Here is a 27798-nt window from a genome sequence, read left to right as displayed (position 1 = left end):
CCGCCGAGCATCACTTTTTGAGGGCAATGGCTTCCGCGATTTGCGTCGCCCGTGCGCCGCTTCACGTTTCCGGGGCGAAGCGGCGCTTTGCGGAGGATTCGAATCGGAGCCTTCGGGGAGGCGTCGTCCGGGGGTCCCCCCGGATCGGAATTCCTCAGATCGGCGTGTCGCGACACCCCGGGGGCGGATGCGGGGCCTGGTCCGACGCCAACCCGGAGCGCGCTCAAGCGGCAACCGTTCCGGCACGTCTCGTCTTCCGCGTGCGTTGGAAAAAGGCGCGACCGCACGTCGCGGAGTGCGCGCTGGGTTCGGCCCCCACCGCACCGGCCCCGTTCCTCTCCATTCGTCGCCGTACCGCTGCAGGTATCCGGCTGACCCGAGCCCAGTGTCTCAAGCTCTAAGTCATCCGCCCTTTGTCCTATCTCCGCTCCGACAATTGCTTGTCCTCCCTTAGCCCCTCCTCCAGTTCTCTTGTTTTTTGGGGGGGTGGGGGGAGCCAGCCTGGTGTGAGGTGGAGGTCCTACATGTAGTACAGCTGGTAGCGTAGTGCTTGGAGCTACTGCCTTTGGACCCAAAGGTTGCAGGGTTGAGCCTCACCTCCAGCTGTAGTAGCCTTGATCAAAGTACTTACCCTAAATTGCTGCAGTAAAATGACCCTGCTGCATAAATGGGTTAATAATTGTAAGTTGCTTTGGAGAAAAGCGTCAGCTAAATGAATGAATGTAACTAAAAGCACTCAACCCAGCAGGCTGCGAAGTCGTGACTTTTAATACCGTCCGTACAGAACAAGGGGACAAAAGAAACCGGTACGTTTAGGTGTCGGGCTCCGCCGGACTGCATCCCTCTACGAGACGGGTTGTTTATTGATGATTTAGGGGCGACGGTAAAGGTCCGACATACCTCTATCAGTACATGAATAATTCACAGTAATCTTGACTTGCTGGGCATTTGTACCCTAGTGGACAAACGTATAAATAATGCAGCGGAGCTTGTCGCGTTGCCGTGATTGACGTCCCGTGGCCTAGTTACGGCGCTCTTCTCCAACGTGAAAAACGCGCGCCGTTGAGGCGCCCGCCTCTCTCGGAGGTTTCGGGGATTCATCCCCGGCTCCACGGACCGCTGCTTTGTTAACGGTGTCACCCGCGATGCTTTATGGCGGGCGGGCGGGCGGGCGTGCAGGCGGGGGGGTTTCATCGTTTCATCGCTCGTGCCGCAGAAGCGTGTTTGTAGGCGCAGTTGCGTACCAGCGGCACCCGGGCCGGACGTGCGCGTCGACCGCGCTGCGTGCGGAGCGCTGTACCGCCGCTGTGCCCCCACCCATCATTTTAACACATCTTCTGCCGTTAGAACCACGTGCAAATCACAGGGCCCTTTACACTATGAAAGGAAAGCGTATGTGTCCTTCAAATTTACGTTCAGTATTTCCATGTAATAATAAACTAATAATGCAGTCTGGCTTCTGCGGTATTTCCAGGGCGAACCTGTTTAAAAACCTTTTATTCTTCCACTCCGAATCATTCTCTGTGTTTTTCTGCTCATTTTTCTATTCTCCGTTCGACGGTTTGCGGAATTAAAATCCGGGTTTCGAAAATCTGCACGAGCTCTTTGGCGTCGCGCGAGAAATTCTTGTTGACGCTTTGTTGTTCAAATAAAACGAGGCATGCTGTGCTGAGCTCGTTTTGCTCTTTCCAAATGAAAGAAGGCAAAAGAGGGAAAAAAACGCACTTTCCATTGCGTACATAAAGTGCTGAAAATATTGAAATGCTAGCAAGGTATGGAGAGACATTGAGGCTCTACAGGGTTTTTGTTCGTATTGTTGTTACACATTGACAAATATTCAAGTGTTAAATATCTGAGTTTTGCTTTCTCAAAAGGAACACGAAGATATTTTGTAAAAGGAAAACAATTTTTTGCGGTATTTATTGTGGTGTTTTTATCAAGAGCGCTAATACAGTCGTTTCGGTTAACCTTGTTCATTTTTGAAGTGAAATGATTGGATTTAGAATAATTACATGAAATAACTAGATTGTAAAGTGAAATAGTAGATTTCCTCTAACTTTCATACAATAATGTAATTATGTACTCTCTATCTTAATGGAAGATATATTGGGCACAAAAACATCATTTTTTTGACATTTAATGGCTTTCTCTTAATTTTCACTTAAATACAGTTGGCAGTTGGCAGTGCTACCTCAATTTTTTGGCAACTACTGTAAATTTTTGTGGAAAAATGCTCTGTGTTTCTGCTCCATTCAGATTTTTTTTTTTTTTTTGCATTTTCACCATCATCTATTTTATTTTTTTTTGTTCTTTTTATTTTGTCAGTTTTGTTTTACTGCTATATTTTTTCGCTAAACATATTTTATTTGGAAATGGTTTATAATGGAGAATTATTATGTATTCACATTATATTGTCGGAAAAAAATATTTAAATCTTCCTTTAACATTTCTAATGATGGCAAAAGAAAATAATCAGTTTTTTCTGGATGTGATTTTGTTCACACAACTAGATCTGTAAATCGTACAGCTGGACATAGAAGGTAAATACAGAACAGATTGTTTTTATCTGTCCCAGAAATGTATTGTTTCTATCTTTTTATCTGTCATCTCTTAGATAAATATCAGCTTTCTACTCGGAATGGAAAAAAAGTATTTATTCTCGGGATCTTTAGCAAAATACAATGAATGTGAAATGTGTGGTTGAAAAATATTTTGTTCATTTTTTCTGCTATTCAGCAGATGGAAGTTCCAACATTACAGTATCATAATATACCTAATACTATTTATTGAGGATGGAGAAGTGACTGCAGAGTTTTGTTTGTGTGTGTGTGTGTGCAGACAGGTACTGTATGCAAAGGCCATTTGAAGACAGTAAATAGACTTTTTATACTCATGTCAATTTAAGCAACAACTTCACTCAGCAACCAATAAATAACAATTGACGGCCGAACAAAAATACTGGTTATTGTTGTTGACTCACTCGCAGCCCAGAAAGGTCACGTGACCTGAGATGTCACAGGAGAGGTCATTGCTGAGGAATATGAAATTTTAATTTGCACCCATTAAAAGAACGTTTTTGCTCAAAGGAAAGAGGAGAGGAGCCCGTTTCGTGGCGATGCTGTCGGCACGTTGCTCCTCTGAGATAAGACGATGGCAGCGCTGCGCTCCTTCACATGGCTCTTAGTCTCTTCTGCTCACCCATGATAAGACATATTGGAGGGAAGAAACATTTACTAATAACTTTAATGTTTTCCTTTTTCTCTTTTGTGGATGACTTTAAAAAAGACATATATATGCTGTATAAATTGGTAAGAATGTGAGAAGATTGGGATAAAAGAACACCGACACACGCCGTCACACTTCCCCGTTTCTGTGCCGTTTCTGTTTATAGAAGCCCGATTATCTTCATTACTTTATTTGGCTGAATAAATTAAATAAGTGTATTAAACACCATTTCTCGATCACTCGTTGTCGTGTTAGACGTTCTGGAGCTGTTTTTCCCACACTTTTTCATGCCTTTTTTCCCCTCGCATCCAGTGAAATGTTCAGAGGAAATGGGACTTCAGACACACACCCACACACGCGCACACACGCACACACACGCGCACACACACACGCACACACACACGCACACACCCACAGCAAGAACTCGGAGAGAAATGAAAACTGTGCACATGCGCAAGCATCCATGGATGCATCCATGTGCACAGTTTTCATTTCCCTCCGAGTTCTTGCTGTGTGTGTGTGTCCATGTCCCTCTCTTTCTGCGTGTGTGTGCTCGAGTCTCGCATCTCTGCCCGTGCGTGCAGGTGTGTACGCTCACAGCGACGCGCGTCAGTTTGCGTCGGCGCAGGTGTGTTTGTGTCTTTGCGTGCGTCAAGGTCCTCCCCCTTCGATGCGCCTTGCGGGACTCTGCTTGTCTGTGTGCGTAGCCTCGGTGTGTGTTCGCACCTTAAGGCGCAGTGTGTTTCTTGGCGGGGGAGGTGTCTGTGCGACGGGAAGGCACCGGACGGGTAAAACTGATCTTTCGGAGGCCCTCTGAGCTCAGCGTCAGGAACGCAGACCAGGTGCTTTGCTCCACGCGTCCCCGAATTCCAAGCTCAGTGCGACACATCGCCCGCAGCCTCAGACGACCCCCCCCCAGTCGGCCGGATGGAACCAGGCGACCTGCGGCGACCAATAAAACGGTCTGCTAACAATATTAAACTTTTTGCTCCCGCGAAGCTGGCTTTTGGGAGGTTGACAAGCTTGTCCCTTTGAAGACGCAACGGGGGGGTGGGCGCACCGCGGAGCAGAGACCTTTGTGTCGAAGTCATTGTGTGGTTCGGTCCGCAGGAGCGCGGCGACCGCCTCTAATCTGTGCGTTAGGGCCACTTTCCCCGTCCTGCTCGCATCTCGCCGGAGTCCGGCGCTCTCCGTGTTAACCAGGTGCCGCGCCCTACGTTGCCTTAGCCGGTCTCTCGGGACACGAAGCAGGACCCTAGCGGGCCGTTCCGCGGGTTCGAGAGCGCGTCCCGGCGTAGCCGCTCTTTGTCGGGGCGAGGCTGTTTCGAAGCGTTTGCTTTCGTAAGCCCATTTAGCGGCGGGGACCCCCGGACGGCCATGGCTGTCACTTTCATTTCCCCGGCGGCAGCTCGCGACGAAGAGCACAAGGGGGCCCCCGGCCTCTCGACCGCAGCCGCGGTGGGGTCGTCGCGTCGCGTTACCCATAATGCCGGCGCGGCGTAAAGTGTTGGTGTGGCGGGACATCTGACGAACATGTCAGAGGTATAATCCGCTTGTCCCGCTTTGCCGTGGCGCCCGGATTCCCGCCGAGTTCCCAGTGCTCGTCTCTCGCAGCCCATCTTTTGGAAGTTTGGCCTTTATTCTGCGCCGATTTCACATCCCGATCGAGTTCGGCACAGCCAATTACACGGCCCAGCGTATGGGACCGGCGTCTTTCATGCCCGTCTTCTTTGAGATTACTTTTTTCTCTCTTTTTTTTTTTTTTTGTTTACGCGAGACTGTTTCATGTGAGCTTTGCAGTATTACAGCACACATTACTCACATGTTAGCATGAAACACCAGGGTTAATGCTCCTTTTCACAGAGGGAGATACAAAGAATTATGCTGAAGGAGGGCAAACAATGAAACACATCTATGCATTAAATGTGCTTTCGATAATTTTAATTACAATAGCGAGTGATGTTTTCCCTGCAGTTCTCATCGAAAGGTTCAGAACCCAACGTGTGTGTGTGTGTACACATATGCATTCTAAAAACATTGCAAAATTATAAAACGCTGAGATTAAATAACCTCGACAAAATCTTGGCCTTGAAAATCTGTATCATCAACGTTTGAATTTTTTTCTGCTTTATTAATTAGTGCAAAGGTAGTAATTGTGCTTTTTTACAAGGAATCAAAATCAAATTAAAAGAGAAATCAGCATCTAGTTTTAAAAAGCTTCAGTAGTAGAATGTTTTAAAAAATGAACAGAAGTGCATACAGTAAAATATGTATAATTAAACATTCACTTATACTTAACTGGACATTGCTTATGCTTTGAAAATGAACCAGTTAAGCAGAGTAATATGCTCAAGTAAATTATTCAAAATTCAGAACGGGACTAATTTGCTAATTTATTTCCTATCAATAAATAGGAAGGAATACAGAACTCAACGCAGAAATATTATGTGGAAGTTAGTAGATGAAGTGCGTAAGTCCTGTATAGCGATATATATTTGTATCGTTTTTAATGTGATTGACATCCTCTTTGAGCAGAGCAGCAGAACAGTTTTTCAGTCTCTTCTCCTCATAATTACTCCTTTTTACATTAAAAGAACACATGTCATTTATTAATGAGCTTTTAATCAATGTCGTCGTCATGTGAAGCCTCGTGTTCAATAGTTACTCAATATTTGAAAAGTGAACGGATGAAGTGATGGAAACATTTTTCTGCCAGTGCTTGGAAACACAAAGAGGAATCACATTTAATGCAGCGAAACAAGTGTCGGCTAACAAAGTAGAATCGATTTAAACGTCATACTGCCAGCGAGCGTGTGCATGTGTGCGTTTGTGTGTGTGAAGAACGTGCAAAGAAAGTAACCTCTTGCAACGCAAAGCATTGTAAAGATGCAAGAAATTACGAAGACGATGTGACGTAACTGTTTTTTTTTTTTTTTCCCCTGATTTCTGGGATTCTGACTCTTAATTATTCAGAAGAACTTGGTAATGAGGTTTGCGCACGTTTACTTTTAATTTATGACTCGGAGGGGTCGGGGGGGTTGCTCAGGAGCGGCTCGTCCTCTTTTTTTCTCCAGTCGGTTTGGTTCCATCGACGCCGCGGAGGGAAGCGAGCGAATGGCCACGAGAAAAGCCGCAGTGGGGGTCGGTGGATGTGCGGTGTACAGTAACCACCAGCAGCGACACCGTAAAAATATTTGAGGCCTTGAAACGGAAAATCTTGCACATATTTCACCCCCCACCCCCAACCCCTGGGCTCAGCTTGGCGGTGAGGAGGGAAGGCTGTTTGAGTGGGGAATGGAGAATGAGCACCTCTTTGTTCTTCCTCATCAGTATTCCCCGTCCACGATGACAGGGCTCTGTGCTCCCTGTGTGTGTGTGTGTGTGAGAGAAAGTGTTTCTCTGCATGTGTTGCTGTTTCTGCAGTTACAGTATGCCTTGGTGCACGTGTTCGTTTCCACCAGTGTACGAGGGACACACACACACGTGCTTGCATGCACCAGTGAGGTTGAGTTAAAAAGTGTGTGTGTGTGCGCGCGCGCGCAGGTACAAGGAAGATCCTCCCACGTTCGCTGCTCCGCGTTCACTTGGTGGTGTGTCCATCTCAACAATTTGAGCACGACACAGAAATTTGTAGCAAGTCTGATAAAAACTTTGTTTTGTGATTTTTTTTTTTTTACTGGTGAACCAGAGCAGGAGTGTGAGCTTCTCTTGGCGGAGAAGGAGGGCCACGTCTCTTCTGTATTCCAGTCTATATTCGGGGTCAGAAATCTTCCTTATCCATCATTCTTCTTGACGGAATCATGAGCTGCATTTTCAGAGGGAAAAGTGCTCTGTTTCGCTTTCCAGTTTCGGGGAAATTGATTTTTGTTATTACATTATTTATTTGCTTAGCACACGGTTTTGTACAGTTTTGCCCTCGCTGCTTCTTCAGTTCACCCATTTGGATATTTTCCGGAACAATTCAGGCCGAGCGGCCCCTCCTGAAACTGGAACCCACAACCGTTTTAGTTCAAATCACTTAGGATCGGTTGTACGCCTGGATCAGTTCCAGCTGCGGCGGAGATGCAGATGTGCTCAGATCTGAGTCGTTTTGGAGAAAAACAAGCTGTTTTGCTGCTGCCTGGTGGTGGCAGAGTCATGTCGTACTCAGAGACAGTTCGGGGGTCCACATATCATGCGTGTTGTGGTGCTAGAGAAGCCTGAAACAGTCGCTCGGCGCAATTATATTATCAATGCTGTCTGATCAAGAATACTGGCAAGGCCGCCGTGCGTGGTATTTTTGTTAATACTGCGGTACGGTGGAGCTGAATGCCACTTCTGTATACGCCTGCGCTTTTTAGGCCGTTTATTATGGCAATCGCAAATACCCGCTGTCACTAGAAGCTTTTTCTGCGAACCTTTTGTTTTGTCAGTAGATGCTTTCTTGTATTGTCAGCTTTCTACACAGCAACGAGGAGAAACACCTACAGGAGCCAGGGGAAAATGCGCGATGTTTGGTTTGGACCGCGTTGTTCGGGCCGCACCGCGCTCCATTTGTCCGAACAAGTTCCGAGCCCTGCTAAGTGCAGGCCGTGTGATTAAATGGGGCACCCAGTGTTATAGCGGTTTGAGCCGTCGGCTTCAAAATCTCCCGGATTTGAAGGGCTCCGGTGAAAACTGCCCAGCTGTAAATGCGTAAATCACTGTAAGCAGCTAAGAAATCAAGCCTCACATTCAAGGTCTCTTTGGAGACAAGAATCAGTAAAATGAATAAATATTATTATTATTATTATTATTATTATTATTATTATTATTATTACCACATTTTACTTTTTACATTTATTCTTGTAGCATACACTTCTTTAAAGTGAGGTACAACTGGCTGTAAAACTATCAATAATAATAACAATAATTATTATAATAATAATAATTCCTGTCTGCCCCCTCGTGTTCTTCCAGGTCCTGCCAACCACCACAACCAGCCAAGCCTGCGCCCACCACTGCCTCCCTCCCACAACCACCAGGCCCTTTCGCACCACAACGCCACTGGCAACTCGCTGAGGCGCAACTCCCTAAGTGGTCGACGGAGCCACGCACCTGTCCCTCCCCCCCCTGATGGTCCCACCACACCTGAGTCAGTGCAGCTCCAAGACAGCTGGGCCCTCAACAGCAGCGTGCCACTGGAAACCAGGTGGGTTTACTTGCATACACACACACACACAGAGAATAGAACTTATGTAAGGAAACATGTAAGACAGTGTAAAAAGATGCAGTAATAGTGTAATCTTACCTAAACATATCTGACTATAGTGTATACACACATGCAGCAAAACTGAAAATCTACTGAACCACTAAAATTGAGGCAGCTGGTAGCGTAGCACTTAGAGCTGCTGCCTTTGGACCTGAAGGTTGTAGGTTTAAATCCCGCCTGCAGTACCTTTGAGGAAGGTACTTACCCTAAGTTGCTCCCGTGAAATTACCCAGCTGTGTAAATAATTGTAAGACACGTAACACTGTGACTTCCCTAGGAAGAAAACACTTGTGTTCATGCCGATAGCGCTTGCTCGCACGCACATCCGGACCGAAACGTGTAGCGTGTAAACTGATGCCATGTGCTGCTCTTCAGAATGTGTGAAAGACTGCCCTTGTCGATTTCCCTCTAAGACGCCCCATTTCTTGGCGAGTCTGATTTTGAGGCTCCTGCCGGGTTCCACCCCCACACACCTCCCGTTTCCTCGTCGCATTCTTAATGTACGGCATGCACAATTCATGCACGAGACCACAAACCGCCGCTGAAATGTTTTATTCACCGGGACAGCGGGCGGGGCTGTCGAAACGCCGGTGCGCCGTCGGACCTCACGGACGACCGCGCCAACGTTGGTCGGAAGGGTTGGTCCGTGTCACATTAAATCAGTGCTTTTACTGACTGACAGCTCCTGCCATTTTTGCTAACCTTCATAACGGTTTACGTTATATTACAATTCATTACCGTTTTCTCAGCCGTGACGTCGTCTTAAGAATTTCCAGCGAAAAGGCGAGAGAAAGGGAAAGACGGCGCTCGTGTCCGAGGGAAGAGCGGGAGCGCGGGATTGCGTGGGTTTGGCTTCGCTCTTTTTCCCTCCTTCCCTGAAAAGCCCACAATCCACTACTGTATAAACAGGAGGAGCCCAAATAAGAGGCCCAGCTGTGTTGCCAGTAGTGGAGATGGAAACACCGAGAGGAGGAGGTGGAGGATGGAAAAGCAGCCAGCTGTGCTCCTCAAAACGGCTAAGCGAGCGTTGGCTCACGAGCTTTGTTTCGTTTGGTCAAGATCCAAGCGCGGAGAAAGCCAGGATGACGCCGACGTTCCCGCGCTCGGCTCCGTCGAGCGTAAACGCTTTTAATTGCCATAATAATATGAATAAAATGAGGTTTTGCAGCTTGCGACCATCATCCCAGACGTCGTGTCCCGGAAAAAAAAACGCGTCCGATCGCTGGATGTGCGGCAGACGTGCAGGTGGCGTCGCAAACCGGGAAGATCCGTGATGTACGAACACTTAGTCTTGCCGGATCTGCCTGAACCACGAGGGAATTCCAGGGACGCTAAATACAGTGCGAATTGCCCCGCCGCCGATCCGGCAGTCTCCGTGCTCCTCGGACCGGTTCAGACTGGTTGTGGTGCATCGGCGTTTCTGCCATTTGTCTTTTTCCACGTAACCCCTCGCTCGTTCAGGTGACCTCGGTGACAAAGTTACTCTTTGACGATGGTAATGAAGAAAGAACAGCGAGAGAGATCCCGAGCCCCACGTACGTGTTAATAAACTGTTTCACGGACCAGCGTCGCCGCGCGGTTAAGGGACGTTCCCGCATTTCCGAAGCTCGGCGACACCCGTGGGATTTACGGCCTGAATCCGGCTTGTTGCGGTGTAAATCTTCCCTCTCCGAAATAGCGCCCATCAGGCTGCTCTGAGTGACGCCACGTCATTTGCTTTTTGATAAGCTACTTGACACCTGACCCCTTCGTTGGCGTCTTCTTCCTGCCCTCGGATCGGCTGCTCGGGGACGCATTTATCACCTCGCCGCCGGATGGTCGATGGCTGTGCTCTGCAGGGATGAGGGAAAGGCTTTTGTGTCTCTGCTGTCACTGTTTGGCACATAGCTGCTGAGTCCAAGCAACAGAAGAGGGAATATCGTGTGTGTGTGTGTGTGCGCGTGTGTGTGTGTGCTGAGAGCCCCTAAACATCATGTAATCTGGGTTTCTTACATTTATCTGACAATTTTCTCCAAAGCGACTCACAATGTTATGCTACTTACAATTATTTACCCATTTATACGGCTGGGTAATTTTACTGCAGTAATTTAGCGTAAGTACCTTGCTCAAGGGTACTATAGCTGGAGGTGGGATTCAAACCTGCAACTTTTGCATCCAAATATAGCAGCGCTCATCACTATGCTGTCAAACTGTCTTGTTATATGCGCTTTAAGTATTAGAACTGCTCTAAAGCTACAAATTGCTACTAAAGCTTTAGAGTAAAATCGACATTAGTGCCAAAGAGGGTCTCATTGATCTCATCATATCTACATTTATTTATGTAGCGGACACTTTTTTTCAAAGGGACTTCCAATGAACTCTATGTAGTGTTATCAGGCCACACACCTTGTTCACCACAGTGACTTACACTGCTAGATACAACACTTACACTGGGTCACTCATCCATACATCAGTGGAACACACACACACTCTCTCTCTGTCACTCACACACTATGGGGGAACCTGAACAGCATGTCTTTGGAGTGTGGGAAGAAACCAGAGCACCTGGAGGAAACCCGAGCAGACATGGGGAGAACATGTAAACTCCACACAGACTAAGCGGGGGTCGAACCCACGTCCTCTCATACCATGGAGGTGCTGCGAGACAGCAGTGCTACTCGCTGTGCCACCGTGCTGCCCATGTAATTTCAGAATCCCATATTTTGATATTTAATTTATTTCCATTCATACTTTTCCATGTTCATTTCAGATAATCTGTGTTACACTAGCACTCATTCCGTTTCACAAGTAACGGAATGTAAATGATCATAGTAAATAGGAGTAAGACATCGTACATGATTTTACCGCGCTGTTACGATGACTTACACTCTAAGGTCCTAGAGCTGACATGGAAGACATTGTCTGAACTGCTTGTCCCATACGGGGTCGCGGGGAGCTGGAGCCTAAGGCGGCAACACGGGGCACAAGGCTGGAGGGGAAGGGGACGCACCCAGGACGGGACGTCGGTCCGTCACGAGGCACCCCGAGCGGGACTCGAACCCTAGACCCACTCGGTCCGACTCGGTCCGACCCGCTACACCGCCGCACCCCCCTCTGACATGGAACTTCCAGCACAATTTCAGTGAAGTCAGCTGCAGCGCCATATGGCAGCGAACACAATTCCGGGAAACGGGTCTTTGTCACAGTTCGTGACCTGTGTCACATCCAGCGTTCTTCCTCGTGGCCCCAAGCTGTTTGCAAAGTGCTTTACATGGAAATGTTCGACGACACGTTTGAGTTATGAACTTGTTTAATCTCGGTGCTTCCCAAAAGTTGCTTCCCACCCATTTCCATGACGTGCACCACCTCACCAGTGCTGCCCTCTGAGAAAACATTATACACTGATTATGGAAATATTTTATGAAAAATAATAATAATAATAATAATAATAATAATAATGTGTATCATCCATCAGTGACATATAAGCAGAGACATGTGACTGTATCCCGTACAAAAGAGAACATATTTCAGTAAACAGCAAATTATGTTTTATGTATATATGATATCTATTTCAATTTTTCTTTTTAATATATTTATTTTCCGTAAGAGTGGACTGCTTGCCAGTTGCAGCTGTTAGAACAAGACTGGGGTACCGTGCCGCGGTACTGTACTGGTAGTGACCGTGTGTGAGGAAAGTCGGTCGAGTATCGTCGCTCTCTCAGTGCAAATGCTGTTTAGGATGCAGTCGGGGCTCTTGATGCGGGTCCAGGAATGGACCGGCTCTCTGCATATTTCCCTCCAGAGAGCGGCCGATGAAAACAGAAGGCTCCTTATCATGGGAATTACTTGCTTATTTTTATTTATTTTTTTTATGCTCGCTGGCAACATCTCATTCATTTTCCCTTAATAAAGTGGATTACCTGGTGAGGTGTGTTGAACCCGTGCCCGGTTCTCCGGGCCGCCTGGCTGACAGACCGGACGTCTGGCGGGGTGGGGGTGGGGGCGGCCCTTTCCCTGCAGCCCTGTTAGAGAACGCTCGCCTCGGAGCTCTTACTCAGCCAGCAGATTGATTGCCGTCTTTTAGCGGTCAATACCTGCTGGAAAGTTCCGAAATTAAATGTGGAAGAAAAGAAAAGGTCGAGGCGGCATTGTGGGAAGAGAGAAAGAGCTATTGTATGCAGCCAATACCCTGATGCCCACACCACGGTAAGCTCAAAATGCACCCTTTTTTTTCAGCTCAAAGTGGACATAGATTACACTCTCAACTGTCTCTCAAGACAGGCTTTTAATTATATGATAACGTGACGGCCAAGGAGGAGTGCGGAGTAAAAATGTGCCGCGAACTGCCGCCCTCACGCAAAAGACTGCGCTGCGCACGAGGATCCGTTTTACCCCGTTTCCGTGTCGCGGCGCTGAGAATCTCAAGGCAGGATTACGGGGAGCGGACGAAACGATGGAAGCGATGCACGACGACACATCAGTATGGAGAGCTCGACGAGGAGCGGGGCCGCCCTTTGTCTCCGGAAGAGCTTCGGCGCACTTCGGAGCGCCGCCTTACAGTAACGTCCCCGTTCGTCTCCAGCAGGATAGCGCGCCGTCGCTTACGAAGAACGGCCTTCGGCTCTTCGGGGACGAAGGAGGCGGAATCTCCTTTGCGCTCGGCACTCCGGAGCTTCCCGTAAACGTTCGGCGATGTTTAGGTCTCGTGAGCGGGGAGGCCGTGGAAGGCATCCGAGTTAGTAGCGCGAATGGGTACGTCGCTAACGTGGAACGTGGGAGCTTCACGAGGGAACGGTGTTCGCGCTGTGGGGTGCGCCCGGTCCTCCGAAATAGCTTCGTATTCCTCAGCCTTCGTTCGACCGCGCGGAGCGACCCTCGGACCTAACGACGCCCACCAGGTGGCTGCCAATACCGTTACGGAACCCCCCGCCGCGTTTAACAGTTGGCAACGGACGGTCGAAGGCTTTCTCCAAATGTGAACCTGTCTGGATGTGAAAAACAGGGTGAAACGTCGGTCATCGGACCACGTCGCGTTTTTCGCTTCGCTCGGAGCTCCAGGCCGTGCGCTCCTTACGCCGGGATTTGCGTCGTCGCGCGTCGGCCTCGGGTTCTGCGTGGCAGCCGCGCGAAGCTCACGACATGCGGTCTTTGTTGAGACCGGGTCACCGACGTGCAGTCCTCTGGTCATTTTTGAGGCTAAAGCTTCACCCTTTTATTTTCGTGAGTCACGCACCGGCAATTCGGGCACCAAGCATTTGACCTTTTTGGGACTCTGTTAGTTGCCTAATGTTGCTTTGAAAATTCCCATATCAAAGTGCTAATTGTCAGGCCTCTTTATGGCTCACACACACACACACACACACTGCTAATTGGCAGCCAACCGCTTATGGCTCACCTTTGCAGCTCCGTTTGTCATTGTAATTCGGCACAAATTTAAACCGCTTTTTTCGTGTGGGCGTTTCCGTTGTTTCGTCCGCCCACTCTCCGCGTCCCGCGTTCACGGACCCTCCCGCCCGTCTCGCAACACCCGAGCCGACGTTCAAAACCACCCGGCGTCTTTGACGCGCCGCACACGCGGACGTGCGGATGCCCTCGTTCCACGCCGCGTTTTACACGCTCGCTCACACGCACCTTCGGGATGCACGGATGCGTCGTGCTAAATTCACGTACTTAATTGAAAGTGTTAATTTGGATAATTCCGTCCCGTCGCCGAGCATCAGGGCCGCGGAGTCGGCCACAAAACCTTCGACTCCGACTCCAGCAAGCCAACGATTGCTTCCGACTCCACAGCACCGCCCGAAAGTGGCACGTTATTTTGGGAGTCCACTTGTCCGGCGAACATAGGCCTGAACCCATATTACACCTCTAGTTTTTGGGGGTCGACATATACGGTACATTTAGCTGGAGTCGATACATTTTTACCAACTCCGACTCCAGTAACTCCAGAATTGCTTTCGACTCCAGCACTGTTCGGCAATACCTGTATTTTTCTTAACCTGTATAGTTAAATTCCCTCTGTATGTTGGAACAATCAGTTCATTTCCATTTTATGGAAATAAAGTCATTACACCATGGGAAATAGAGAACTACGTTCAAAACCAGGTAGCTGATATACATTGTTTGCACAAGTAAATAACCAATAGTTATGACTTTCACACTGGTGGAAATTGTGACTCCTTATTCCTGAAATGTTTTTAACCAAATTCTTTATTTAATGCAGTGTAGGGGTGCGGTGGCGCAGCGGGTTTGGCCGAGTCCTGTTCTCTGGCGGGTCTGGGGTTCGAGTCCCGCTTGGGGTGCCTTGTGATGGACTGGCGTCCCGTCCTGGGTGCGTCCCCTCCAGCCCTGCGTCCTGCGTTGCCGGGTTAGGCTTCGGTTTGCCGCGACCCCGCTCGGGACATACAGTCTCAGACTGTGTGTGTGATTATGCCAAGGAATTCACAAGAATCCAAGTGCAGTAACGTTTATTGCATTTAATATTTCACAAATGGATGTACTGGCCTAATTTAGCTTTTTACTTAACTCATAAAAGTGTGATATAGAAATGTTATATTCGGTTTAAGGAGCATTCAAGCCACTGATTAATATTGCAGGCAGTTGTGATGCGGAATTTATATTACATTTGCTCATTTAGCCGATGCTTTTCTCTAAAGTGACGATGCTAAACTACTTACATTTACCCATACAGCTGGGTAATTTTTACTGGAGCAATTCAAGGCAAGTACCTTGCTCAAGGGCACTGCATCCGGCAGGTTGATTCGAACCTCTGAGTCTGAAAGCGGCGGCTCTACCGCTGTTTTATATGCTGCCCTTGACAACAAAAAAAAAAAAAAAAAACCATCCCTGGTGTTATGAGGCATCACTGTTATCGGCGGTGCCGTTCTGCTCCTAAAATTTTGCATATGAAAATTCAGCTGTAATAGTTTTCCTCTTTAATTTCATCGTTGACAATGGCAACTTGTTCACCTGTCTCAAAGGCAGCGTGCTGAATCGCGGCTCAGAGTTCACCGCTCTGCCTATTAATGAATAAGTCCCCGAAAGCCGTGTCTGGCGCTGGTCAGAGATAATGAGCCAGAGGAAAACAGCGAAGCTAATAACGGTGGAAGCAGGTTAAATCTGGGAGGAGAAAACACCACAGGACAGAATCTTATTGCAAAATATGGGTGTGTGTGTGTGTATCTATTTGTCTATAAGTACATATTTGTATCTCAATGAGCGTGTGTGTGTGTGTGTGTGTGTGTGTGTGTGTGTGTGTGTGTGCGTGCGCGCGCGCGCACAGTTGCCTCCTTGGCAGGACTCTCGCATCCTCGATTGTTGATTAAATAAAACGGGAACATTTGGCCGGGGCGCATGCCACGGCGATCCAAGCAATCGTCCAATGTGTGCAGGAGCAGCAGGGTGGCGTGGGGGGGGGTTGGGTTGGCAGGTAAGAAAGGTGGTTAACAGACACTCATAAACAGGCAGCATTGGCACACAAACGCCGGTGGTTCCGCTCAGGCTTCAGAGCCGCACTTCTCTTTCCTCGCTGCGTACCGTCACTGCCCCGTAGCTTTCTTGGCTCCCGTCCCGTCCCCCTAACCCGGACCCCGTTCCCCTTCTAGCCGTCAGAGAGTTACGATTGCCAAGGATGCACAGCAATCCTACCGTGACTTTTTTTATATCCACTTAGCTCAGAGAGTACGCTGTACTGCTTTATGCCCCCCGAGATGTTTTTTGTGCCGTCGGAGGAGCGAGGGAGACGGAACGACCGTGTTGGACAGGGACCTCGGATGCTGGCCGCCGACACGCACGCGGCATCTCGTAACAAGGGAATAGCAGCGTGAGCGGGACCGGGGGCTCGGATGACGTGCGGGCAAAGTCCCCTCTGCGGTTTCCTGCCGGGCCTCCGGGGGGCGCTGCATGCGGTTGTCTGTGGTTCCCAACACCGAGGCCCTGATTCATCTGACCGCTAGCGATGCCCTCGAGGTTTGGTCGCATTTCCGTGCCGACGACACGTTTGAAAAACCCCTAACAGGGACGGTGTGTATGGGGGGGGGGGGGCGCCTTACACGCACCAACACACAACAGTGCTTGCAAACCTAACACAGGCTACCACTCCTCCCTAACACATACACCTGCCTGCACTAAACAAACACCTGGTTGCCATGACTCCGCTATTTCAGCCCATGCCTGACAGTGGGAAGCTGAATAACATGAGGAGACCAAACAGATGCACTGGTCTCAGATTTCAGCTCTACCACATACTGTAGATGCTGTCATTCTACCTCCTCCTGGACCATATTTACTTTTATTTATAAGACACTTTTCTCCAAAGCAACTTCCAATGAAGTTTATGCAGTGTTATGAGCCCACACACACCTTATTCACCACGGTGACTTACACTGCTAGATACACTACTTACACTGGGTCACTCATCCATACATCAGTGGAACACACACACCTGAACAGCATGTCTTTGGAGTGTGGGAAGAAACCAGAGCACCCAGAGGAAACCCACACAGATAGAGGAGGAACATGCAAACTCCACACAGACTGAGTGGGGATCAAACCCACATCCTCTCGCACCACCCAGGCGCTGTGAGACCGCAGCGTTACTCCACCATGCCAATGTTCCACTACGTTCTGAGTCCCTGTGTCGTTCTCTACCGTGGTATCTCACAGTGTCAAAGGGCCTGAGCTGCTCTCCCTACAAGTAGGTGCTGGGTTCACCTTTCACAAGTACATCATTCCTGATAGTCTGACGGCGCCCAGAACGGGGCAGAACCCTCGAGTAGTTCCCGCTCTCCATCCAGCGAAAGCTGTTTTCACTCATTAAGCGCAAAAGCAGTGTGTCCCTACATTGAGGAGAAGGGAGCACGGCGGTTAAAAGCACGACTCTGAGCGTCCTCTTCCTTTCATTCAGCTGTTGCCAGGGCTCTGTGCTCCAATATGACACATTTATATTCTCAGCCGCACGCTCTGATCATTATAAGACCGAGGGCTATGCGGCAAAAAATGGGAATTTTGCCTCTGCCTGATAAAGCGGGGCGCACCGGCGGTACAGGTAATCATAACGAGCTCCTGAAGCCACGGTGCGGCAATTAATAAGTGCGTGAGGTTGGTGCCGTGACGAACTGCGTATTTCGGTCGCCTCCCCGATTAAAGTTGCAGCAGGAGTGGAGCGGGTCGAGAGCGCAAGCGAAGGAGGGATAGAGGGAGGCGCTCGATAATTAGTACAATTAGATCCCCGGTGTCTTTCGCACCGACCGAGCGTCAGCGTGTGCGGCTTTTCTCGTGCGGCTCGCGACGACCCGGGATCCGCGTGGATTTGCCTCCAGTGGCTTTGCTGTGCCGATCGGGTCAGCGCTGTTCCTTCGTGGCCGTCGACTGCGTCGTGCGGATAAACATCGGCACACCAACACAGGCTAATGTGAATAATTTAAATATGCATAGACAAATCCCTCCTACACATTTACGCACTCACACACACACACACACACACACAAAGGATTTGGGCTGGGCCGAGCCGTGCTGCCTGGGTGCGATGGGAGCTGTCAGGAGTGACGAGACTCAGCTCCAAATACTCTCCATCTGAGCCCTGAGTCACCGGTCTGATTTTCCGCTTTAGAAGACATATATTTTCCATCTATTATCATTATATTTACCGCACTTGCGAATGTTTGGCTTTGACATCCTTTGATTGCCCTACATTTCAGTCAGAAAAAATGAATAATCCCAATATTTTGAGTTAATGCACTTTGGATCCGCTAAACTACAGCTTAAACCTTTGAAAAGTTTGTGTATTTAAATATTAGTCGTTTCCTTCGAACTGCGTTTTACTCCGAATTTTCCGAAAACCATCAAAAGAATGCGGAAGATATGATATGATATGATATGATATGATATGATATGGGGCTTTCCGGACAATTCCTACGAATATAACATGATTTTAAAAGCGTTACGTAACGCCGGCGTTTCTCACTCTTTTTCAACCTTCTTTCGTTCTCTTTTTGAACTTTTTTGCGCGATGAACAGTATTTCTTGTTTTTGACATTTTCTCTTTTGTTATTGAGGAATCAGCCACGCCGGTTTTTTTTTTTTTAACATTTACTACGAATGCCAAAAAAGAAAAAGCTAATAATTTTATGAAAAATGAAACAAAAGAAATTTCACATTTAACCAACAATCCACGTGTATCCATGCACATACATGTGGTCATTTGTAAATAATATGTAAATATTGCAGAACTCATGCTTTTTTTTTTTAACCTCAGTACAGTTTTACCCATTTATACCCCCCCCACCACCACCACCAACCTGCTGCTCCTTCGTTAAGCTGCAAGGCTGAACCTTAATATGTTTGTCATCTTTTATGTAGGAAATATGCTTTAACCACATTACATACTGTTAATATTGTCCTTCTGACTCTGTCACTCTCTACATTACATTTAAATTCTCTAAAGCAGCTTATAATTATTGACCCATTTCTATAGCTGGATACTTTTTAGTGGAGCAATTCAGGGTAAAGTTGGTGGTCAATGGTCCTACAGCTGCAGGTGGGATTCAAACCTATAAGCTGGGGGTTCAAAGGCAGCAGCTCTAACCACTGCTACCACACACACACACACACACACATTTTCAGAACCGCTTGTCCCATACGGGGTCGCGGGGAACCGGAGCCTACCCGGCAACACAGGGCGTAAGGCCGGAGGGGGAGGGGACACACCCAGGACGGGACGCCAGTCCGTCGCAAGGCACCCCAAGCGGGACTTGAACCCCAGACCCACGGGAGAGCAGGACCCGGTCCAACCCACTGCGCCACCGCACCCCCTCTCAGTGCTACCAGCTACCCCTAAAATAAGTGTCAATATATCGAGAGATTCTAATCAATATCTTATCAAGTTCAGGTTGTTTTTATTGTCATTCCTCTATGTCGCTTGTATACAGTGAATACAATGGAACAAAATGTTGTTTCTCCGGAGACCCTGGTGCACCACAGAGCAGGAGTACAAGAGGGTAAATAAATCTACAGGACAGGATGTAGGCAGGGAGGGGAGAACATGCCAACTCCACACAGACCGACTACTAACTAACACACACACAGTCTGAAAGTGCTTGTCCCAAGTAGGGTTGCGGTGAACCAGAGCCTAACTTGGAAATGTGGGGTGCGGGAGGGGGGACGACACAGGACAGCACGTTGGTCCATCGCAAAGCACCCCAAGCAGGACTCGAACCCCTGACCCACTGGAGAGCAGGCTATGGCCAAACCCACTGCACCTCCCTACTAACTAGTAGCAAAAAATTATTATTATTATTATTATTATTATTATAATAAAAATATAATAGTTGTGTATGAAGGTATACAACCATATATTAAGTTATAGAACTTGATATTTCACTAGAGATACTTCAAAGGTTACAAAAGCATTATCAGCACTATATCACCAGCTGCCCTATTCACGCATATGAAATACTATGAAATACATGTGAAATTTTGTGCTCGAAAATAACTTGTGGGTTTTTAAAAAAGTCGTCGTTCTTTCGCTTTTCTTTTTAATTTTTTTTTTTTTTTGCTTTTCAACAAGAAAGGCAATGATCATATCCAGTTACTCTGCCTTTTATGCTCGCGCACATCCTGCAGTTTAATGTAATTTATTGCAGTTATTTCTGTTTGTGACGTACAAGCGGTGCTGTGACAATTTCACTGAGAAATTAGCACTATTATAAAGAAATTGATTTTTTTTAATCTCCTGCTTGCTTCTCTGAATGTTCTTCAAAAGTGTTGGATTACTGAGGCCTCTAATATAGCTGTCTGAATCAGCCATGGAATTAATCAGTCTAATGCCGTTTTCGAGCAGAGTGTCCGTCGCTGAGCAGATGTGCCAACAAGGCGCTGCTTGGGATCCGAGTAAAGGGTGACACCTTGTCTTACGTGACAAATTAATCACTTCTATCCTTAGTTACACGATCTTTTTTTTTTTTTTTTCTGGAAGTTTCCACTGTCCTGGGTTACAGATTCTTAATCATTTGCTTGCTTTCCGCTGGAATTTTCTATCCATGATTTTATTTCCTCTGTCCTGGAACGAAATGTTGTTACACTTGTTTAGGGGACGCTTTTCTCTGAAGCTCCTTATCCATTTATACAGCTGGGCAATTTCACTGGATGAATTTAGCTAAGTCTCCTGTTGAAGGGTACTGCAGCAGTAGGTGAGGTGTGAACCAGCAACCTTCAGATCCAAAGAGAGCAGCACTCATTACTACACATGTTATTTATCACACTCTTTTGTCCAAAGCAACATCCAGTGAACTCTATTTAGTGTTATGAGCGCACACACCTTATTCAACGGGTGACTTACACTGCTAGATACACTACTTACACTGGCTCACTCATCCATACATCAGTGGAACACACACACTCTCTCTGTCACTCACACACTGTGGGTGAACCTGAACAGCATGTCTTTGGACTGTGGGAGGAAACCAGAGCACCCAAAGACTACACTGCTAGATACACTACTTACACTGGCTCACTCATCCATACATCAGTGGAACACACACACACACACACTCTCTCTCTCTGTGTCACTCACACACTGTGGGGGAACCTGAACAGCATGTCTTTGGAGTGTGGGAGGAAACCAGAGCACCCAAAGACTTACACTGCTACATACACTACTTACACTGGCTCACTCATCCATACATCAGTGGAACACACACACACTCTCTCTCTGTGTCACTCACACACTGTGGGGGAACCTGAACAGCATGTCTTTGGAGTGTGGGAGGAAACCAGAGCACCCAAAGACTTACACTGCTAGATACACTGCTTCCACTGGGTCACTCATCCATACATCAGTGGAACACACACACACACTCTCTCTCTGTCATCCACACACTGTGGGGGAACCTGAACAGCATGTCTTCGGACTGTGAGAGGAAACTCAAACAGACAGGGGCAAACATGCAAACCCTACACAGGCTGAGTGGGGATCAAACCCACATCCTCTTCCACTACCCAGACACTGTGAGTGAGCAATACTACACGTCGTGCCACCATACACCACCCGCTGCCCTCACGCTGACATTGTGGTTATTTTCTAATGCTGTGAAACTGAACCTTTCATAAACCACAAATAGTCCTGCGGTGAAAACGGCTAAGGATCCCTCCTTAAGAAGAGGAGTCGCCTTTGAGGCTGGGTGCTCTTCGACCTGGAGTTCTCTGATGCGCAACATAAGCCTTGTTTTGCTGCAGGTGAAAACTTTTGACTCGGGCCGGCGTGGAGTTGGGGGGTGGGGTTTCCGCTAGCCGTTGCATTAGTGCCTTCGGCAAACTTGTTAGGGGCCGGTTCGAATCCCACCTCCAGCTGTAGTACCCTTGAACAAGGTACTTACCCTACATTACTCCAGTGAAATTTCCCAGCTGTGGGTAAATAGCTATAGGTACCTCTTCATTGTCGGTCAGCCGCTTCGGAGAAGAGCATCGGGTTAGTGAGTAAAAGTAGAGGCAAATGTATCTGCAGGAGCTCGAGCACAGCACTGGGACCTGTAGCAGTTCCTTGCGGTACCAGCCGTCCCGCACGGCGCTGTATGGGCACGGTGTGTAGATTAGCTACCAGCTCGACGGGTGTGTACCGTGCTCTTGAGCACCACGGACAGACGGCCCGACACGGGCAGGAAGCGGAGGAGGAAACGAGGGGAAAAACAATTAGACGCCGTTAAGTGAGGTCTTTCTCAACCCGGGGAGCTGCATGTAAGACAAGCCCAGTCTGAGTGTAATTGGGACGTGACCGTCGTGATGCGGCTCGCTGGTTTTCCGACACGCTGGTGCTCCGCTGACGGCTCGGGGGGGTCTCATCAAAAATGCCTCCAAATCGGGACGTGAGAGAAGGAGGAATCAGAGGCTCGTGGGAGATCCACCGCTCTCCTGGCTCTCTTTAGCATGCGGTTACCTTACCCCCCCCCTCCCCGCTCCCGCAACCTCCTACAAACTTTTTTCATATGACGTGGGCAGTTCTTTAGGTTTCTTTTTAATTACCTTAAAATATATTGTATAAATAGGGTTAATGGCAGGTTTTCATTATTATCACTTTCACGTAACAGCAACATACAGGTAGAGATGGGGCAGGTAGAGAGGATACTTCAAGAAATTGCTCATATTTCCCCTTACATATAGCAAGAGCTCAAGGTCAAAAGGTTCCAACATATCGTAGATGTGCTCACGTAGCACTTTTCAATAACTTCCGGAAGGGTCTGCAGACATTGCAGAATTCCTTTGAATTGCTATGCAAATGAAATGCTTATTTTTCAAATGGAGGAAATTTAGACACTTCGCTCATCCACATATTTTCAGAGGGAACCTGTGGCATCGTTCAAATATATTAATTAAAGTGTGTTTTTAATTTAGTTGAATCTTCTCTTCAAAGAAACTTACTATTCTTCACTCATTTACACAACCGGGTGATTTTAGGGTAAGCACCTTGCTCGAGGGTACTACAGCTCGAGCTCAGACTTGAACCTATGACCTTTCTTTCCAAAGGCAGCAGCTCTACCCACTACATGACCAGCTGCCCCTTTATGTAGCTCCTTACCAAGTATACAGGAGTCATCAGTTGCCAGCAGTCAGATGGAATGCGTAGAGCTTCGGTCCAAGAGCCGCTGCCGATCTGGGATCAGCCGCCTGGGAGGTGTGCGGCAGCGGCTCCGGCTGCACTCTGGGTTAAGATGCCTGACTGGGCAGCGTTCGCGACAGGGCAATAAAGAAGGGAGTTTCCCTCTGTGGTTTCACTCCGCCGACCCTCAGAAGTAGGGCGGCGTCATCGTGTCTGACGCCACATCTCTCGGACCGCGGTTACCGCCGCAGGGCACGACGGACTTCGCGGGGGGGGGGGGGCCTCGGATCGAGGCGCGACTTCTCCTGGTCTCCGGAGCCCAGAGACGTCCGAGCGCGTGCCCGTTTGGTGCCATCTTCACGCCACCGCACGTGTGCCTTCTTCTGACCCTCCTTCTCTCTCTCTCTCTGTTGTTCGCTCTCTTCCAGACACTTTCTCTTCAAAACATCTTCGGGGACCACGCCGCTGTTCAGCAGCTCCTCGCCGGGGTACCCGCTCACCTCGGGAACGGTGTACTCTCCCCCGCCCCGGCTGCTGTCGCGAAACACCTTCTCGCGCAGCTCCTTCAAGCTGAAGAAGCCGTCCAAGTACTGCAGCTGGAAATGCGCCGCCGTCTCCGCCATTGCCGCCGCCACGCTGCTGGCCGTCCTGCTCTCCTACTTCGTAGGTGGGTGTGCTGTCGCCTCCGGGCGGCCGCCGCCATGTGCTTCTTCTCCCTACGGTTCCCCAGAGGCACGTTCGGGGGAAAAGGCCTCGGCGGTCCCTCCCTCCGCCGCATTTCCTGCCTTAATGCCATCGGCTCTCGGTACGGTGGCATCGGCCCGGGTGGCCGCGGAGAAATCGGCTGCGAGAGACTTCATTTGTTCTGCTCGCATCCTTTTTGGGTACAGTTAACATTCTGCGAGCTGATTTCCCTCGAGCGGTTCATCTATGTGCGCCCGTGCGAGTCCAGCAGGAGAAATGATAGTTGCCCACACGTGGCGCTCGGTGGCTCCGGACGCTTTCGCGCGCCAATAATGAGCGGGGAAATTCGCCGTACTTTAAAGGCCAAGGTCGCCAGAAAGGCGCCGCGACGTAGCTGGTTCAGCATTTTTATGTGAATATAGTGGCGTCGGACTACACTTGAGACGCTCGCGTTGTTAAGGCACCGGAGTGTCCTTTACATTCCTCGTTCGGTGTGTCGAGCGCTCGGAATTTATCGTGTCATTGTTACCTACTGCTCACGGTTGAGCGTCTTAATAGTCATTGATGTTGCAGTGAGCAAATCCATTCATCCGGTCGCGGTGGACCGGAGCCTCGGGCGCAAGGCTGAGGTTGTGGGGGGGAGGGGAGGGTACACCCTGGACAGGAAGCCGATCCATCGCAGGGTAATAAATAAATAAATGAAAAAAATAAAAAGCTGCCAAAATTCACAACTGATTCGTTTAAGAATTTGCCATTGTTGTCCCAGAGATTTTCTAATATTCTGAGAAAAATCATCTGTTGCCTCTTCATGTCCTCCTTTAAAGGCCGGGAAAAGAATTAGTTTGTCGACTCGGCCCGGCGGAGGGTGTAGCCGCTAGTTTTGGGTGCTTGTGACACCCGGGCATAGAAGCCTTCCCCATCGCTCCGGGAATTTGAGCATCGGTCACTCGGAGACCCTGGTGACACACACCAGCGAGGTCTGTACACAAGTCACGGGCAAACACAGGCACGCACGCACGCACCAATTCGGCTGAGGAAACCTTCCTTGAGTCAAGTCAATGCATTCAGGGCACTCGTGCCAGGCTGCGTAGTGGGGAAATATTGTTTTGTAGTAATGTGAAGTAATAAGTGATACGAAGTAACAGCAGTAGTAACATGAACAGGCACGATAGTACAGGGAGTAGCACTGTGTGTCTCACAGTAGCTGCGTGGTGTCAGAGGACGTGGATTTGATCCCTCTTCAGTCTGTGTGGCGTTTGCATGTTTTCTCTGGGTGCTCTGGTTTCCTCCCACAGTCCAGAGACATGCTGTTCAGGTTCCCCCATAGTGTGTGAGTGACAGAGAGAGTGTATGTGTGTTCCACTGACGTATGGATGAGTGACCCAGTGCAAGTAGTGTATCCAGCAGTGTAAGTCACCGCGGTGAATAAGGTGTATGGGCTGATAACACTACATAGAGTCCATTGGAAGTCACTTTGGAGAAAAGTGTCTGCTGAATAGATAAATGTGAAGTTCTTAATGGATATGTTATTACAATAATGTATTATTGTATTGTAAAAATATTTGATTGTATTGTTCAAAAATCGAGGTTCCATTTAGATGTCTAAATTAAGAGCTGTAACATCGTTTTCCGGGTGAACGTTACGAGGCTCATCGTTCATGTGCTTTTGCACTGTCTCTCACATGTTCAGGTGCGTTCGAGGTTTCTACAACCCGCTGTTTTCTTTTTAAATACAACCGGATAGCTTTATTAAACTGCGTCCGTTGAGCTGCGAACCGACTCTTGCGAACGATGAGCATTCGGCGAGGAGAGGGGAATATTCGGGAAATAATTTGCCTGTTTTCCAGCTGGTTCGAAACGCTCAGGGAAAGGTTCAAACAACCATTCCTTCATTCGCCCAGCATTAACTCTGCAGAGAGACACAGACCAAGAGCGTTTTCAGGCTGAGAGGAGCCTGGTTGCTAGGATACAGGTGCGCGGTCCTGATGCAAGGAGTAGCGAGCCCGGCATCGTCGGTGTCGAAGAATGAAGTGCCCCTTCCCGCCGTCCTCCCGCAGGTCGTCTCCTGTAAGGACACCGTGACTCATTCCTCCTAACTGAAGGGACGCAAAGAAAGGGAACGGTGAACGACGAGCATCTCGCAGGGCCGCGGTCGTGTCTCCCCACCCCCCCCCCGGCTCCGAATTCCAACCGATTCGCTCTCCCGCCGTTTCGCTAAGGTTGCCGCACCGGTGCGCGCGTGGCTCGTGAGGGTGGGGCTACGGCAAAGAGAGAAGGAAAGATGAAAATTTGAGCCTAGGATTTTAAATCTCCGCTACTGGGGGGACTCGAAAAGCACGAGGGTCTGGAGCGTAAATGCTGTGCTTGTTGATATTTAACTCTACGCTGACATCCTCTTTCTCAAATAATAAAGTACTCTTCGCTGTAATTGGGCTATGACTAATCTCCCCAAGCCAGAGATCTTGATCATATCGCTTTATCGACCACGCTGTATTCTGCGTGAAGGACAGCTATCAGCTGTTTTAACCGAGGTGGTTACGCGGCCTCGCAAGAAACGTACTTTGAAAATCGCCGCCGGCTGCACCTCAAAGCTTCTCTCATTCGGAGTTAATTTCATTCCCTGATATGTCATCGCCCCGCTTCGAACCGGGAGGCCCAGACCTTGGACGCCATTGTGTTGCCTTCTTCCGTTGGATCTTTTCATCCTGAGATGTGTGACCTAGAAATCTCCTGGCACATGAAGAGACCAATGAAATGGGGCGACGTCTCAACGTCAAGGATGAATTTTCCTGCGGATTCCCGTACAGCCAGAGCGATTATCACGCCTCTATTGATCAGCGCCGTCCCCCGTCCCCTTTGTCATTGACGCATGACATTTCTCTGCTCGAGCTCAAGCAGAAAGAAAATGCCATCAATCCCGAAGAAAGAAAGTCTGTTCGTGATTAAAAATAGACAAGGCTTTTGAGGGACTTTCATCAATGTTTTTGTGCTTCCTCTGTTGTGCGGAGGCACTGGATTGTATAATGTCTCGTCCTTAGTCACCGTTCGGGCCTTTGTGTGGAGTTTGACGGCTGTGGAGCAACACGGCGCGTAACCGCCGGTTGGCAGCCAGCTGCCGGTGCGGCGATGCGTAGTTGCGGAGGGCTTCCTCCTCAGCAGCCTTGCGGAGAGCAGCGATGAAGCAGAGGAAGTAGCTTGGGTGACAGGTGCGAACGTTTAACGCTGTTACACACATTCTTCGATGGAAGGGCGTAAGCAGCACGCCGAGAGCTAATGAGGGGATCAGCTCACGACTCTGGTTATGGCCTACAAATGCATCACTAGAACTGCTCCCAGATATCTACAAGACTTGATGAACCGCTACACCCCAACTAGACTGCTTTGCTCTTCCACATCTGCCCGCTTGGCGGTCCCACGTACGAAAGGTGAAGCACAGAGGTTCTCGGTTCTGGGTCCGTTGTGGTGGAACGACCTCCCCCTCACACTCAGAACTGCTGAATCTCTGTCCACATTTAAAAAGAGTCTTAAAACTCACCTCTTCCAGACTCACTTCGCCCATCATCTCTTAAGTTCATGTAAGGTTTTGTAAATGTTCATGCTCTATAACTTTAAGACGATGCCGGATAAACCTTTACGCAGCTACTCCTGTAATGTAATGTAAATGTTTATATATCTCAAAAAAAATTGCTAGGAAGCTGATCAGGAATCATCGATATTTTGAGTTTTATGCAGCTACTCGTATGATGAACATTGGTTCATATGGTGGAAAGAAACAAAATAACTGCACTTTAGAATCGCACGTCTGCATCTAAGTATCTCTTCCTGCTCATGTAATGAACACGTTTTATTTTCTATGAGATGGATGTCGCTTTGGAGAAAAGCATCTGCTAAATGAATAAAGTGAATACACACACACACACGCACTGGCTGAAGCTGCACATCCTGAGTGGGGTCACGGCGAGCCAGAGCCTAACCCGGCAACACAGTTGCAAAGGCCAAAGGGGGAGGGGACACACTCAGGACAGGACACCAGTCCATCGCAAGGCGCCCCAAGTGGGGCTCGAACCCCAGACCCGCCACACAGCGGGCACCA

General features: G+C 48.6%; 1 protein-coding gene across 1 annotated transcript in view; it reads left to right on the top strand.

The window, feature by feature from the left end:
* The window catches only part of LOC108934151 (teneurin-2-like), a 272656-nt gene that overhangs the window by 202785 nt on the left and 42073 nt on the right, over window positions 1–27798 (top strand). Inside the window, exons 5-6 of the mRNA XM_029250894.1 lie at window positions 8164–8395; window positions 23450–23688. Of these exons, the coding sequence (XP_029106727.1) occupies window positions 8164–8395; window positions 23450–23688 (471 nt within the window). The remainder of the gene's footprint in view (window positions 1–8163; window positions 8396–23449; window positions 23689–27798) is intronic.

Source organism: Scleropages formosus, chromosome 4 (assembly GCF_900964775.1).
Source record: "Scleropages formosus chromosome 4, fSclFor1.1, whole genome shotgun sequence".
NCBI classification, from domain to species: Eukaryota; Metazoa; Chordata; class Actinopteri; order Osteoglossiformes; family Osteoglossidae; genus Scleropages; species Scleropages formosus.
This window is presented reverse-complemented; position numbering and strand designations above follow the sequence as displayed.